This window comes from Sander vitreus, chromosome 23 (assembly GCF_031162955.1).
Source record: "Sander vitreus isolate 19-12246 chromosome 23, sanVit1, whole genome shotgun sequence".
Lineage (NCBI taxonomy): Eukaryota > Metazoa > Chordata > Actinopteri > Perciformes > Percidae > Sander > Sander vitreus.
Window position 1 is genome coordinate 5,682,362 of NC_135877.1, and position 13,496 is coordinate 5,695,857.

The window sequence follows — 13,496 nt, forward strand, 5'->3', positions numbered from 1 at the left end:
TGTGTTTTTGCTTTTTCTTGTTTTACATTACATTAGTAATGTAGTAATTTAGCTGACACTTTTATCCAAAGCGACTTACAATTGCTATATACGTCAGAGGTTGCACGCCACTGGAGCAACTAGGGGTTAAGTGTCTTGCTTAAACGCTGGTATCGGTATCAGGAAGTACTGGAGTTCATGCAGCGATCCCATACCACGTAATAAAGCCCTAAAGAAAATCGACGTTAAAGTAGTTTATTTATGTTCTTTTTCCGTTATAACTGACTGTCAAACTGGAGAATAAAAGAGAGTTCTGGGGCGTTCATCGTTTGTGTTTGGTCATGTTTCACACAGTGAAAAGAGTTTAACCTGAGCCAGACCGACAACAAAGATAGAAATGATATCACATCCATACAGGGATAGTAGTATACAGCTGTTAAAATAAATCATAAAATATATGACACACTAGTATCGGATCGGTACTCGGTATCGGCCGATACGCGAGTTCAGGTATCAGAATCGGTATCGGGAAGAAAAAAATGGTATCGGGCCATCTCTAGTCGTAACCAGACAATTCATTGAATTTGCAACCTCATGTAACAAAAATATACTTACTGTTACTTTCATGACATATAACTAAAGTCACAACTTGACTTATATTGACTTGTATTTCCACGACAGCATGCTCACATGTCCTTATAGTGTGTAAGTCTTATTCCAATGTAAGACGTATTAAAATGTGACCTGTGATACTTCTTTGTCATTGACAGACAGGTACTTATATTATTCTTTATCACCTTCTGAAGACCAATATTGTGCAAAACTTTGCACAGGAAAAAAAAATTGTATATTAAGACACTTCAGCAACTTGTTTTCCTGAGTTTAATTACTCCACTTCAGTAGAGGAAACATGAAACATGAGGCCCTGTGTGGTGTTTTAATGTTTACCCTGACTTGTTGCAGGCGTCCAGCAGAGAGGAGGCATCAGGCAGTTCATCCCAGTCCCAGTGTGACTCGAGGACAGCAGCGGGCGCGAGCAGTGCAACTTCTGAAAGCTCGGCTGCTGTCAGCAGGATAAACATTAACCCAGTCCAAGGTATTATCATTTTTTCTCTACTTCTCTGCAAAAAGAAGAGGAAATGGGCCACACTCACAAAACCCTGTCCAAAGGCTTAAAAAAAAAAGCTTTTGACATGTTCTATTGACAAAGAACTCACAGCAGTCTTTAGCTGTGTTGAGTTGGAATCTGTTCCCTCATTCACTCATTCACTATTCCCTTATTATATAATGAACTATATAGGGAACGACCAAACGAGATTTCAGTCACTACACTGAAAACATTGTTGTGTCTGTAGATGCGCCGGTTATTTGTGTGAGGGAGGCGGGCACGCTGCCCAGCATCATCATTAACAAACCCAAACAAAAATACTTCTAATACGTCCCTGGAACAATACGAGCACTCAGGAGAATAGTAAAAGGTTGTATATGTGTTACATTTCCAATGTTCAGAAACGAAAGTCAGTTCCATTTTTCCTCTTTCAGTTTTTGGGGTTGCTTCTGCTTCTTCTTCCCCTCCGGGAAAACACGACTGCGTTGCATTGTGGTATACGGGAGCAAAATGAAGGGTACATCGTATGTACACCCAAACAGGTTTTTTTAAATTTATTTTTTATTTATGTCAACAATCAACACACTTTAAAAGAGAGAAAAAAAAAAAGTCTGATCGCCGGTTACTTGATAAGCCAACGCAGCGTGACGTGGGATTTCTCCAAAAGTTTAGTCAGTCTCACCTTTTTGCTACAGGCCTGCTGCGTTTTTTTTTTGCCTGTCCCCTCTGTGGCAAACCCCGCAGAGGGGACTGAATGGAGAGACCTGCGTTTTGGCCCAATCGTCGGACGGCCGACACAGGCTGTGTGAATACGGCCTTATGGGGAAGGACAGTCCCGATATTCCACAGCGTCAGTTTTTTCCCCCTAAAGGTCTGACTTCTTGGGGTGGCAGTAGCTCAGTCCGTTCCCGGGGTTGGGAACCTGAGGGTCGCTGGTCCCCGTACGTGTGGACTGGTAGCTGGAGAGGTGCCAGTTCACCTCCCCCCCCCAACTGCTCGGAGTGCCTGTCCAGCCCACTCACTCTGACATCTCTCCATTTGTGCATGTATAGGACCTGAGTATGTGTGTGTATTGTAGTGTGTTCTAACACAACAGAGTGAAATAATTGTAATTTCCTCACTGGGGATCAATAAAAAGTATACAATTAAATAAAAAAACATTCTTTGCTGTGTGTCACCCAGGCGAGCCGTCCCAGCTGGACTTGGTGCCAGGCCTGAGCAGCTTCTGCAGCGACGAGGCAGCCATGGCGGTCATCATGAGCTTGCTGGAGACGGATGTGAACATGGGTCAATCGGGGGACGTTGAAGACTTACACTGGCCTTTCTAGAGGACGCACATGACATTAAGCTCTCACATGCTCTCACGCAGAGAACTCGTTCACTGGTTTGCTCTGTGGCCGGCTGAGCTAGCCTTGCACATTTGATCCCACTGAACCATGTCGTACTTGAGGAAGCAGGACAAATAGAAAAGGTTAATAGAAATATTTGTTACTGTGATTACCTTGTTGGTCCCCCTGGCTCTCGCGTGAGGTTCAAGTTTGTTTTATTTAAGATCTTTTTTTTTTTTTGGCATTTTAGGTCTTTATTTGTGACAGCACAGCTTAGACATGAAAGGGGAGAGAGAGGGGGAATGACATGCAGCAAAGGGCCGCAGTTCGGAAACGAACCGAACCCGCGGCCGCTGCGTCCAGGCCTCTCTGCATATTGGCGCGTGCTCTACCAGGTGAGCTACCCAGGCGCCCGAATGTGAGGTTCAAGTGTCCCCCGGAGCCTGTGGAGATTCAGTGTGTGTCTGTGACACTTCCTCTTAAACCCAGACTTTCCAGTGCTGAACGATTGATCTATTCGCTCTGCTCTGTCCCCCAATGAGTGACCGAGGCCCCGGGGGGGAATCAGACTCCTGCCATGTGCAGTGTTGCTAGAGAGACTCCTAAAACCTTTGAACATTTGCGAAAAACCTTCGGTACCCGGTGATGACGTACATGTTTTTCATAACATGTGATTGTTCCATTTTATTTATTTTTTTTTACTCAGTTTTTAGAAGATCCCCTCCAGACCCTTTTTAAGTCATGTAAAAAATACCATGTTTAGAAGTGTTGTCCGATATTGTTTCCAGTAAGTACTGAAGAAGGCTAAAAAGAACGTCAACGCTTTCCTCCCTTTATTTGAGAATTGCATTTCATTTTTGCAAATATACATAGAGATGCCTCAAGCCTGGTTTATCCTCTGATGGCGCGCGAGCTAGGAGCACGCACAAAGCGCCTATGCTCAGCGCTTTGTTCGTTGCAGTATTCTCCGAAACGCCAGGGGGCATACAAACTAAATATTCTGTGAAAAAGCAAGAAGTCAACCAGAGTTACTGGCAAAACGCCATGGACCAAACATTCAACTCCTCAATGCCGAGGAGGAATTATAATGAACTGTAAAACTTAAATCTCATATCAAATATTCATGGACATACGGTGTTATCACCTTTTATACAATCCCTGTAAAGAAAGAGTCAAATATTTAGAACAACAAATGTGTTCCAATTAAACAAAGGATAAAAGGTTGAATATCCTGGAAACAGTTTGATTCAGCTGGCAAAATATTTACTCAAATGTGGATTTAAAAGCTCTCCTGCATCTAAAAACCAGTTGGTCCTCTTTCTAAGGACATACAGTAATAATACAGTAGTAAAAAAAGTTATTCAATATTTTATATTATTTATATTTTTATATTATATTTCCCCTTTCTGGTCTACATATCCCTGCCTCTGCTGAATTATTTTTTATCCCCAGTGGGGACAAAATGCCCCCCTCAAAGTGATCAATGCTGCTTCACCAATTAGACCATATATTATATACCTAAAATTTAAGTATTTTGAACTAAGTAAAGCACTGTAACGTCAACAGTCTATAGTGCCATAGAACGATAAAATCCGAGCGGCAGTTGCTGGTTGTATTTAGCCGCTGCAGAGCTCCGGGACGCCGGCTACCAGCGGCAGTCGTTTAGCCGCCAACAGGTGACTGTGAGCCGGCTACAGGCACCGCCAGATGACGGCCCTTTCAGGGACCGTGGTTGTGGAGTTAAGCCAGAAAAAGTGGGCGTCATGCAGCTCTGACAGTTAAGTTTAGGCACCAAGACGACTAGTTAAGTTTAGGAAAAAGATTGTGATTAGAACACACAAGCGTTTCCTGGGTGAAAGTATTTTGTTTTCGCCGCAAAGTGAACTCCGCTCTCCGGCTTGAAAGTGCTGTGTTTAATGTTTACACCCCGTTGTGCTATTTCATTCTGAGATTATAATAATAATAATAAATTGAATTTGTATAGCGCTTTTCATGGACTCAAAGTCGCTTCAAAAGGGTTCTCGACTGTTGTAGAAAGATGTGGCTGATCAATACTGCAATATCTACATTGCCCATTATCAGCAACCATTCATCCAATGTTTCAAAGGCACATTCTGTTTACTAATCCGATATCATGTTAAAAGGCTAACTGACAAAACACTGGAGAACCCTTTTGCAATTATGTAAGCATATAATGTAATCTGAAAACTGCTGCCCTGGTTAAAAAAACAATGTAACTGATCTCAGCTGGTATTCTGTCTATAATGGAGTGGAATGGAAATTTCAAAGTGACCCCAAACTTTTGACCGGTAGTGTAAGCCCAACTAACAATATGTGCACGCTCAGAATGGATTATGAAAGAATTATTAGACTTTGAACCATTAGAAAATGATGTGGGCAAATGTTTTTACAACTAAATTACAAGAGGACACACAATGTCCAATTTTGCCAGCTAGCTAATAACAGCTATTAGCAATTAAAATACTACCATGGAATTGTGTTTTCATGGTGAAAGCTTTCCTTTGGGACTGTCTTTTTAAGAAAATAGGCTCTACATTCAACTTAATCAAAACCAACATAAACAGTATTTTATTGGACTCCAGACAGTTCTGTGAAGGTACTCCAGTGTACACTGAAGTCTTGGGACAATATGGAAGGCCCACCGTGGATGGGAGAATGTTTTCCAGTGTTAACAAGGGACAAGCCAACATGTATTCAGGCCAGAGTTTATTACTGTTGTGTCATGTCTTATATACCTCTTCTTCTTATCCTTCCTGTTGCCCCAAAATAGTATTTGAACAGCCTAAAGGGTGATTTATGGTTCTGCGGAGGCTCCACACAGAGCTTTCGCCGTAGCCTACGTAAGTGACCTGAAGTTTATACTTGTGCGTTGGTGTGTGCGTCGATCTCTTTAAGAGAATAGCGGGGCAGCCATGTGTGTGTATTTGGAGAGTGTGTGTGGTAGAGCAAGTGAGAGAGTGACAGTGATTACATTCAACTCTTGAGTCATAGTGAGAGAAACAAAGTGTCTCCCCTGTGCTTTCTGACCACGGTGTGAAACCTGTAGCTGTAGGAAAAGTTAACCCTCTCCTTGATTTCATGTTGTTTATGGAGAAGGAGAACCAGGAAATGAGTCCTGAACGTGTAGTTACATTTTTCAAGAGGTGCATGTCAAGGCTACGGCGTAGGGACTGGCGTAGGTCAGTATCTCCACATACCTACTTACGTAGCCACGGCGTAGATTTAACGCAGAAGCATAAATCAAACACTGCACAGAAATTAGCCATAGTGTGCGTCTTGGTAGGGAGACAATACTTTTGCAGTTTATCTATTTCTGAATGTCCCGCTACCACAGCAGCCTCTTAAAAAGGAAAACAAAAATAACCTTGAAGCATCTCAACAGCTATTCTGAATCAATTTAGTTATTTGGTGGCTTTTTACATTTGGTATCATTCCAAAATCAAAGCGCCTAGATTAAAACTCATCAGTGGAGAGGCAAATTGAGAGACCAATTTTAACACCCTAATTAGCCAAAAAAAAAGTCCAGAATGCAATGCAGCCACAAGACAGGTTGAGGTCTTAGCATGTGTGGCCACGATCGTGAATGACTACATTATTGATTTTGACCAAATGAACTGGTTAATGTTAATCATCTGGGTTTGTCAGGTTGAGGGGAAAGTGAGTTTATTAAAAAAGTAAGACATTTTATCCCAGAATAACCCCTGAAATGTACTGAAGAGTGACTTTTAAACTCAGTGACTGGCCTTCGTACTGCACCTGTAAACTCTGGTTATATCACTGGTTCCTCTAATCTTGAAAGCACAATGTGTGCTTGTGTTGCCTTGAACACATGCTGTTTCTGAACAGGTTCAATTGTAAATCAACCGTTGTGTGCTCTCGCTTTATGAGCAAAACTGTTGGACAATATTTGCTATTGCCATCAGTGCCATTTGAAATGGACACTAAAGCGTATTGAACATGTCCTGCTATCGAAAGACAAAATGTCTGATATTTGTATGTGCAAATTGTCGTTGGTGTATCTGCTGTAACAAGGAATGGAGGTCTTTAAAAATAAAACACATTTTCATAAATGGTCTGAATTCTATTTTGTCAAATTTCAATTTTGTCATATCCTTGTGAGTAGCTGTTAAATTAGCCAGAGGCAGGAATCTCATGCATATCTCCTTATATGCTAATCAACTAAATACATGAAGTAACTACTGTATATGTAACTTTGAAATGTTTCTGAAACTGTAATTTTTCATCTGATGATCATAAATGACCAGTAACAGCAAACGAGACGAACAGTGAAAAGAACGCTAGTTTTATAGTTTTTATTAATGCCTTTGCCCAGCTCCGATATTTCCCGCAAAGTCACAGATTTTGGCGTAACACCGGAAAAGACGGTGTTATTGTATCCAGCCAGGTAAAAAGATTTCTTTATATAGGCCTAGTTGTATTTTAATTTTATTTTAGAAGTTATCTGCTGTAGTTAAGGCTGATACTGGGGCAGGACCGTCACAGAAAAGAAGGAAATTAAACGAACAACTAAAAGCTACGATGCATCTCCAACTTCTTATTTTAATGTAAATGAATGATTTTCTGTCTGAGCAAAACATTCATCGTGATTATATATGACCTCCCGGGAACACTTAGTAATCTACAGTGGGCAATACAGCACCGTAAAGAAAACCCCTTTACGACAGCAGGTGCACTTTTGTCCAAAGCAGCCGCTAGAATCAACAAAAATTAAAAGTTACATTTTAAATCTCATATTTCAAAATTGTAAGAAACTGTACTGTTCTATATAAACAGTCTTTCCTCGTTGAAACAATGCTGATATAAAGAAAGACAAATGAGAACAAATAATGTATTTTTTTAATATTTATTTGAGAACATTGTTGGCCTTTACACAATGCAGAACAAGTCAAACATGTAGGTAATAGGAATTACTGTCATGATCATAAAATGTTAGAAACTCATAAAGTCCTTATTTTTAACGAACACGTCTGTCCATCCATATTGGTATCACATGTGTTAAATCCTGGAATAAATACGAAGAGTCATTCTTTATTTCTTATTATACAATCTCACAGAAAATGAAGGCAACAAAGCAGAATCAGAACATGTAAGTAAATGCTTTAAAGCAAATATGTTAAAGAAGTCACTGAGCCGTGTCAGCTTGCAGGCTGTTCTACGATGTTGCCTTGTGACTCTGAGACCAGGCATTTTGGATTCATTACAAAATAATAAAGAATCTATCTTCTCAAGGGGCTAATATTTGTACTAACAATATAAAAGCCATAGCCATTAGGAATAATCTAAATTGGTCAAAATACCAGTTTTTGAGATTTGACATTATGCTGAGGATATTCTACTAATTTCCTCAGATTTAAAATGCTCCATCTAATCCTCCTTCTAATACCTAAAATAATCTCATTGGTTTCAAAACATCTTGCTATTGGACATATTGAAAATGAGCCAGCTGGGCAAGTTTACAGAAATAGTGATAAATGTGCGTTGCCACTTACAAATGAATGAAATGAAAATTGATTAAACCAAATCTACTATCCTTCTTCTAAAGTTTGAAACCATTTGTACTCACAATATTTAATATATGAAAAACATAAATATGTAGGTGTAAAGTTTACAATGCAACACAAGACACAAAACAGAAGAACATGGTGCTTTCACTTGCTCACTCATCTATGGAAATATATATCCTGCAACCATCAATTTGTGGGTGGAAAGATTTCTTATTCTGTAATAGCTTTTATATCATTACATTATTTCATCAACATAAATTGTGTTTGTCAGATAAGAGGAGTGGACAGTGTTACAATCTAACTGGAAGGACTACAAAAAGTTATAAGAAGTAAAAGTTAACAAAAAGTTAAAGGGGACTTATAATGCTCATTTTCAGGGTCATACTTGCGTTTCTACTAGAACATGTTAACACGCTTTTATGTTTCAAAGAAATGGCTCCAGTTGATGTAAGCTTGAGCCGAGAGTAGAAAAAAAAACAGTTGGAAGCGGAGTGTTCCAAATGATGGAAATCTAAGGTTTTTGCTCACATGGATTACTTTTCAAGGCCATAGCACAACATTCTGGGCCCTGTAGAAATGCCCCTGTTACTTTTACATACATTTATCTCAATATTTGAAACGTTGGCCTGATGACTGATGAGATTGGACACTGATTGTAAATTTGGATTTCCTTGTTTAATGCATGTTTATAATATAACAGCTCGCAAAAAGATAGTCTGGATCAACGAGGATAATTGGCGCCGTTTGTTCCAGCAATGTGTGTTGCCGTTGTCTAACTCTTGCTTCGGGAAACAACAACAAACTTCGAGCTAGCAAGCTACACGGTAAATAATGGCAAGTTTTGAAGAAAATTTAGATTGTGCAACAAGACAGGCCTGCTTGGCTCTTTCGGGGAATGATTTTAAAGTTTTATAAAGATTATGATTATGGCATTTACTCTGTAACTGGGACGTTTTGGGACCGACTGGCATGGAGTCGCACACACGGTGATACACTGGTAAGAGCAAATGAGGTTTAACCATGCATCCAGCTAATTTAAATAGCTCACGTTACTGCATTGTGTAAACAGTTAACTTCATTTAATATCGTATGTGGCGTCTTCTTTGCCCAAGACGATTGTGATTGGTTTAAAGAAATGCAAACAATCTAGAGCATTTTATCCCAGAATGTATGTGTGGAGATATGTGTGGAGGGGTCAGACACTACTCTGCAGTGCTGTGTAGATAGGTCTGGCAATGCAAGACTACCAAAAAGATACACATTCACTGTTCACTGGTATTGGTGCTAATATCACAATACTGATATTAGCACCATGGTCTCTATTCATTAAGTGTCTTTCTTGTTTCACTTAGGCAGCACATTTGACGTGCCTTAGAGAGATAGAACAGAGGACCTATGTATACACCAAACCTGGGGAATAACAAAGATAATTCAAGAACATTACAAATGGCCGAACCCAAATTATTGTAACAGAGTATGTATATGACTATGGGAAGCATCAGCAGGACTGGGAGGTAAGCCATCATTGCAGGCACCACCACAACCAACACATTAGTCACTGCCCGCCTCTTTAAGGGTGATGCAGAGTTGGCTTGGTTACCACATGTGGTGTGGGCAGGACTTTGCTGCTGCAGTGACCACACCACACTCCCAAGGCAGGCGAGCATTAAGAGGAAGAGGCAGGAGACAATGGTGGAAACAGGCACCAGAATGATAGCTACATTATTCACTAAACCTGTAAAACACAAGGGAATTAAAATGTCAGCTTAAAATGTTAAAAAGCCTTTATTATATATATTTTTTACCCATCTATTAGTGTGTTATTTAGTTTTTGTGTCTGTAATAGATACAGTACAAAAAAACACATTTCACTCCAAATGGAGCATTTTTTCTTAACTGCCTGAAACGCCTCGCCCCCATTCCTGTTTGAAATTCCTCAACTAGTGATGTCACTGATTGAAAATGCCAGCCCAGTTTTTTTATATGTGCTGCCCATAGGTGCTGCCTGAACACACACAGACCACCCAGTGGTTAGTATGAATTTGGTTGACCAATCACAACAGAGTGGGCCAGCTGACCAATCAGAGCAGACTGGGCTTTTCGGGAAGGCGGGGCCAAGATATCAGACAGTGTTTCAGGCAGAGGCACTGCAATACAATGGGCAGTGTGAGAAACATAATACGTTTGTTGAACATCAAAGCATGTAAACCTCTTCTAGAAGACCCCGAGAGTACAAATATGATGCTGAAAAGGAGTATAATAGGGGCTCTTTAAATTCCACTTTGGAAGGAAGATGCTTTCTGAAATTCATCAATCATCAATCCTCAAACATGAGGTCAATACAGAGTTTCTTAGAGACTTACCAGTAACCAGACAGAAGGACAAGGTGATGGCCCACACTACAGCAGAAACAGCCATTCTGTACTCCCACTTCCTCACTCTCAGGTACAGCACAGGTCTAACCACCGCCAGGTAGCGCTCAATGCACATACAGGCTAGCAGCAGGGGGCAGCCAATCATGTTGAACATACTGAAGACGTCTTCCACCCTATCTATTGGAGGTGGCGGTTTGGGTTGTTGCCAGGCAGTGGCTGAAAAATATGGTGAATAATAGAAAATTTCAGGGTTAGAACTTGGCTTTTGCAGACAAATTTAAAGGCTTTCTAAAACCATTTGGACAGGATTGACATTGAAGGAGCTTCAATTTTTCTGTTGTCATATTGGTTCCCAAATAGGCCTCTATGTTGGTGTTAGCATGTTTCCATCTATCAGATTAGCAAAAACATTTTTACATTTTTACCCACGGCACTGCTTTTTGCTAAGGCTGAGTGGGCGTTTCCACTTGAAAAACCCGGAAAAGAGAGCAGATCGAGTCGGCCTTCAAGAAAAATGGTGGCAATTCACTGAAGTATTTCATTTCGATCCAAAACATTTTCGTCTGCCACTGCAATGGTAAGCTCGTAACCAGTCTCAGGCAGTGTTCACCTGAATTACTTCTGTTGAATTGCATATCACTCTTAGCGTCGTAAATCAAGCTGACAGGCTTTATAGACATGTAGAGAAGATCCATCACAACAAGATTCAGACCTAGAACCTGAGAAACAAAGGTTTAACACAAGTAGGTTAAAGTTTAACAAGAAAACAGCGTCTCATAGAATTTTTCCAATACCAAGCAGATGCCCCTAATTCTAACCCAGCTGAAAATACCTGTTGCTTAACATAAATACATGAATATCTACTGTACCTGTGAGGCTGACAGTGCTTTCTTCTCTTTCATAAATAGCCAAAGCAAGGCAACATTAGCCACCACTCCTGTGATCAGGATTAAAGTGTCAACGACCAGCCAGATTGTATGCCACTGCGATGTATGTATGACAGTGCGACACTGATCGAAGATACCAACAATATAGTTGTTGCTGAATATCCCAGGTTGAGACATGCTGGCAATCTCTGATAGTGTCACACCTAAATGATTTCTGCCAAGTCAAAGAGAGAGAGGGATTATCAACATGAAACTTCATCCTGTCTTTGACTCTTGTATAATGTCAGAGAAGATGTTTTTTAATAGATTTGTTACTTATGACCCCCTGTAACTGTATATAAATAGTTACAAATGAGAAGGTAGAATGAAGAAGGTGGAAAATGATGCATCCTTAAAACTTACTCAGACTATTGTTTCTGATTTGCATTAGGCTCTCAAACACAATGAGAGGATTATTTTTGGAAGTAGACACTGTGGAGCATCCCTGCAAAGTTTTGAGGGTATTTTCAGACTTTCAGCAGATGCCTGCTTAGTTCTTTGCTCTCAGGGCCTCATTTGCACCACAGAGGTGAAATCAGCGCACTAATTCAAGCGAAGACTGTTTCTGGAAAGAGATATTGCTGTTCAGTTCCTTAAATGTCATTTTTCAAAACTATGAGCACAAATTAAATCCACTTTACCTCCTATGTTTTAGGGTGTGGAGGCTGTAGATATCAGAGGGTGATATCTCCTAACATGGAGAAATACAACCACAACCATGTGCATGGCTACCACTACAAGTAAAGTAGGTGAGAAAGAAATGTTTTATTTGGGTGAACTGACCCTTTAAGTTGGTCCTATTTACATATATGGGTCAAAGACGAATAAGGATTTAAAATTTGAAAATAAATGAAAGTGTCAAAAATGCCAACTCAAGCACTTTCTATTTTTATTAGAGTGTTCAACAGGAATTTAATTTAGAAATGCAATTTAATTTTTTTTGATGAATCATGTGATTTATTCCATGAAAAAGTACAAAATATTTAAATGTCTACCTTTTTAGCATATAAATGTTTAGGCATATCCATAGATACAGCTAACCAAACACACACTGCTCAAAAAAACAAAATTTTTAACACAATTAATATGATATATTTGGGTATTTATAATTAAATGGGCTCATCGTTTGATTTTGGTCACACAATATTGCATGCCAAAAACATAAAGAGCAAAAAAACAAAGATGTCTTAAAATGCTTTACAGTAAAGGTTATCAGGTTTTTATTGTATACTCAACTGAGGAAAACATGATTGTGTAATATACCATGAAAATCTGAGTTCAATTACTGGACTGTGTCACTGTTACTCGGGATGACATCCCGTTAGCCAGGAATGACATATTGCAAAAATGCCATAAAAGATTAAAGAAATACATATTATGTTATTAATATAATCAAACAACATCAAGGCAATGCTTGAAAAGTGACAAATACTAATAAAAAAACATATTTTCATTAACATGTCCAATCTGGATAACAGAGGACATGTCCTGGGTAACAGAAGATCTTCGTTATCCAGGAAGGACAAACTGTTATCCAGGAAGGACAAAAACATGATTTTTCCACCAAAACTCTGTCAAACATTGCATACTCAGCTAAAATATATCTTAGCCTTTAAAACATTAATGCCATATTTCACATGAAATAGGCATTTTTTAAATATCAAAACATAAAATATGTTTTATTAGCGTTATCCAGAAAGACACATGATTTTTGGACATAGTGCACCATTGACCGAAAAAGCAAAATAAAAACTTTTTTAAGAGAGAATTACTAAACTCTCCAGATGTTTTGGGGTCCTCCAAAATCTTCTTTATGATGTAATATCATATTTCATTACTATGCAATTGCATTATGGGTAATTTATGGATTTTAAGGTCTCTTACCCAGGAAGGACATTAGGGAAATCCAAAAGTAAGGACAAAAGTATTTCTTGAGTAACATTTTAAATAAGGGTAGGATTGTTACTATATTTGTAGGTATCACTGCAAACATCGACACAATTATGCCAAAGTAGATAATTAATGCTGTTATTATTATTTTTGACATTTTTGTCACATTTTTATACTTAGATTTTAAGCCCGGACGTTACCCAGGATGGACAGTTTGGTACTTCTGAGCTCAATAGCTCTTTGAATTTTAGTTTTTTGCAATAAATACCTATAAAAGTGAGTAAAGAGGGGAGAGTTGAGTAATATAATGTAGTTTTTAAAAATGTATATTTATCTTTTGCATT

The 13,496-nt window shown here is 39.1% G+C and overlaps 1 protein-coding gene across 6 annotated transcripts in view; it reads left to right on the plus strand.

Annotated features, from left to right (window-relative positions):
* LOC144512033 (basic helix-loop-helix ARNT-like protein 2) overlaps positions 1 to 4,987 on the plus strand; it is a 35,727-nt gene extending 30,740 nt beyond the window's left edge. For all 6 annotated transcript variants that reach the window (XM_078242566.1, XM_078242567.1, XM_078242570.1 and 3 more), the window contains 2 exons: positions 943 to 1,075; positions 2,270 to 4,987. In XM_078242566.1, the coding sequence (XP_078098692.1) occupies positions 943 to 1,075; positions 2,270 to 2,415 (279 nt within the window). In that variant the 3' untranslated portion in view covers positions 2,416 to 4,987. The remainder of the gene's footprint in view (positions 1 to 942; positions 1,076 to 2,269) is intronic.
* The last annotated feature ends 8,509 nt before the right edge of the window (positions 4,988 to 13,496 follow it).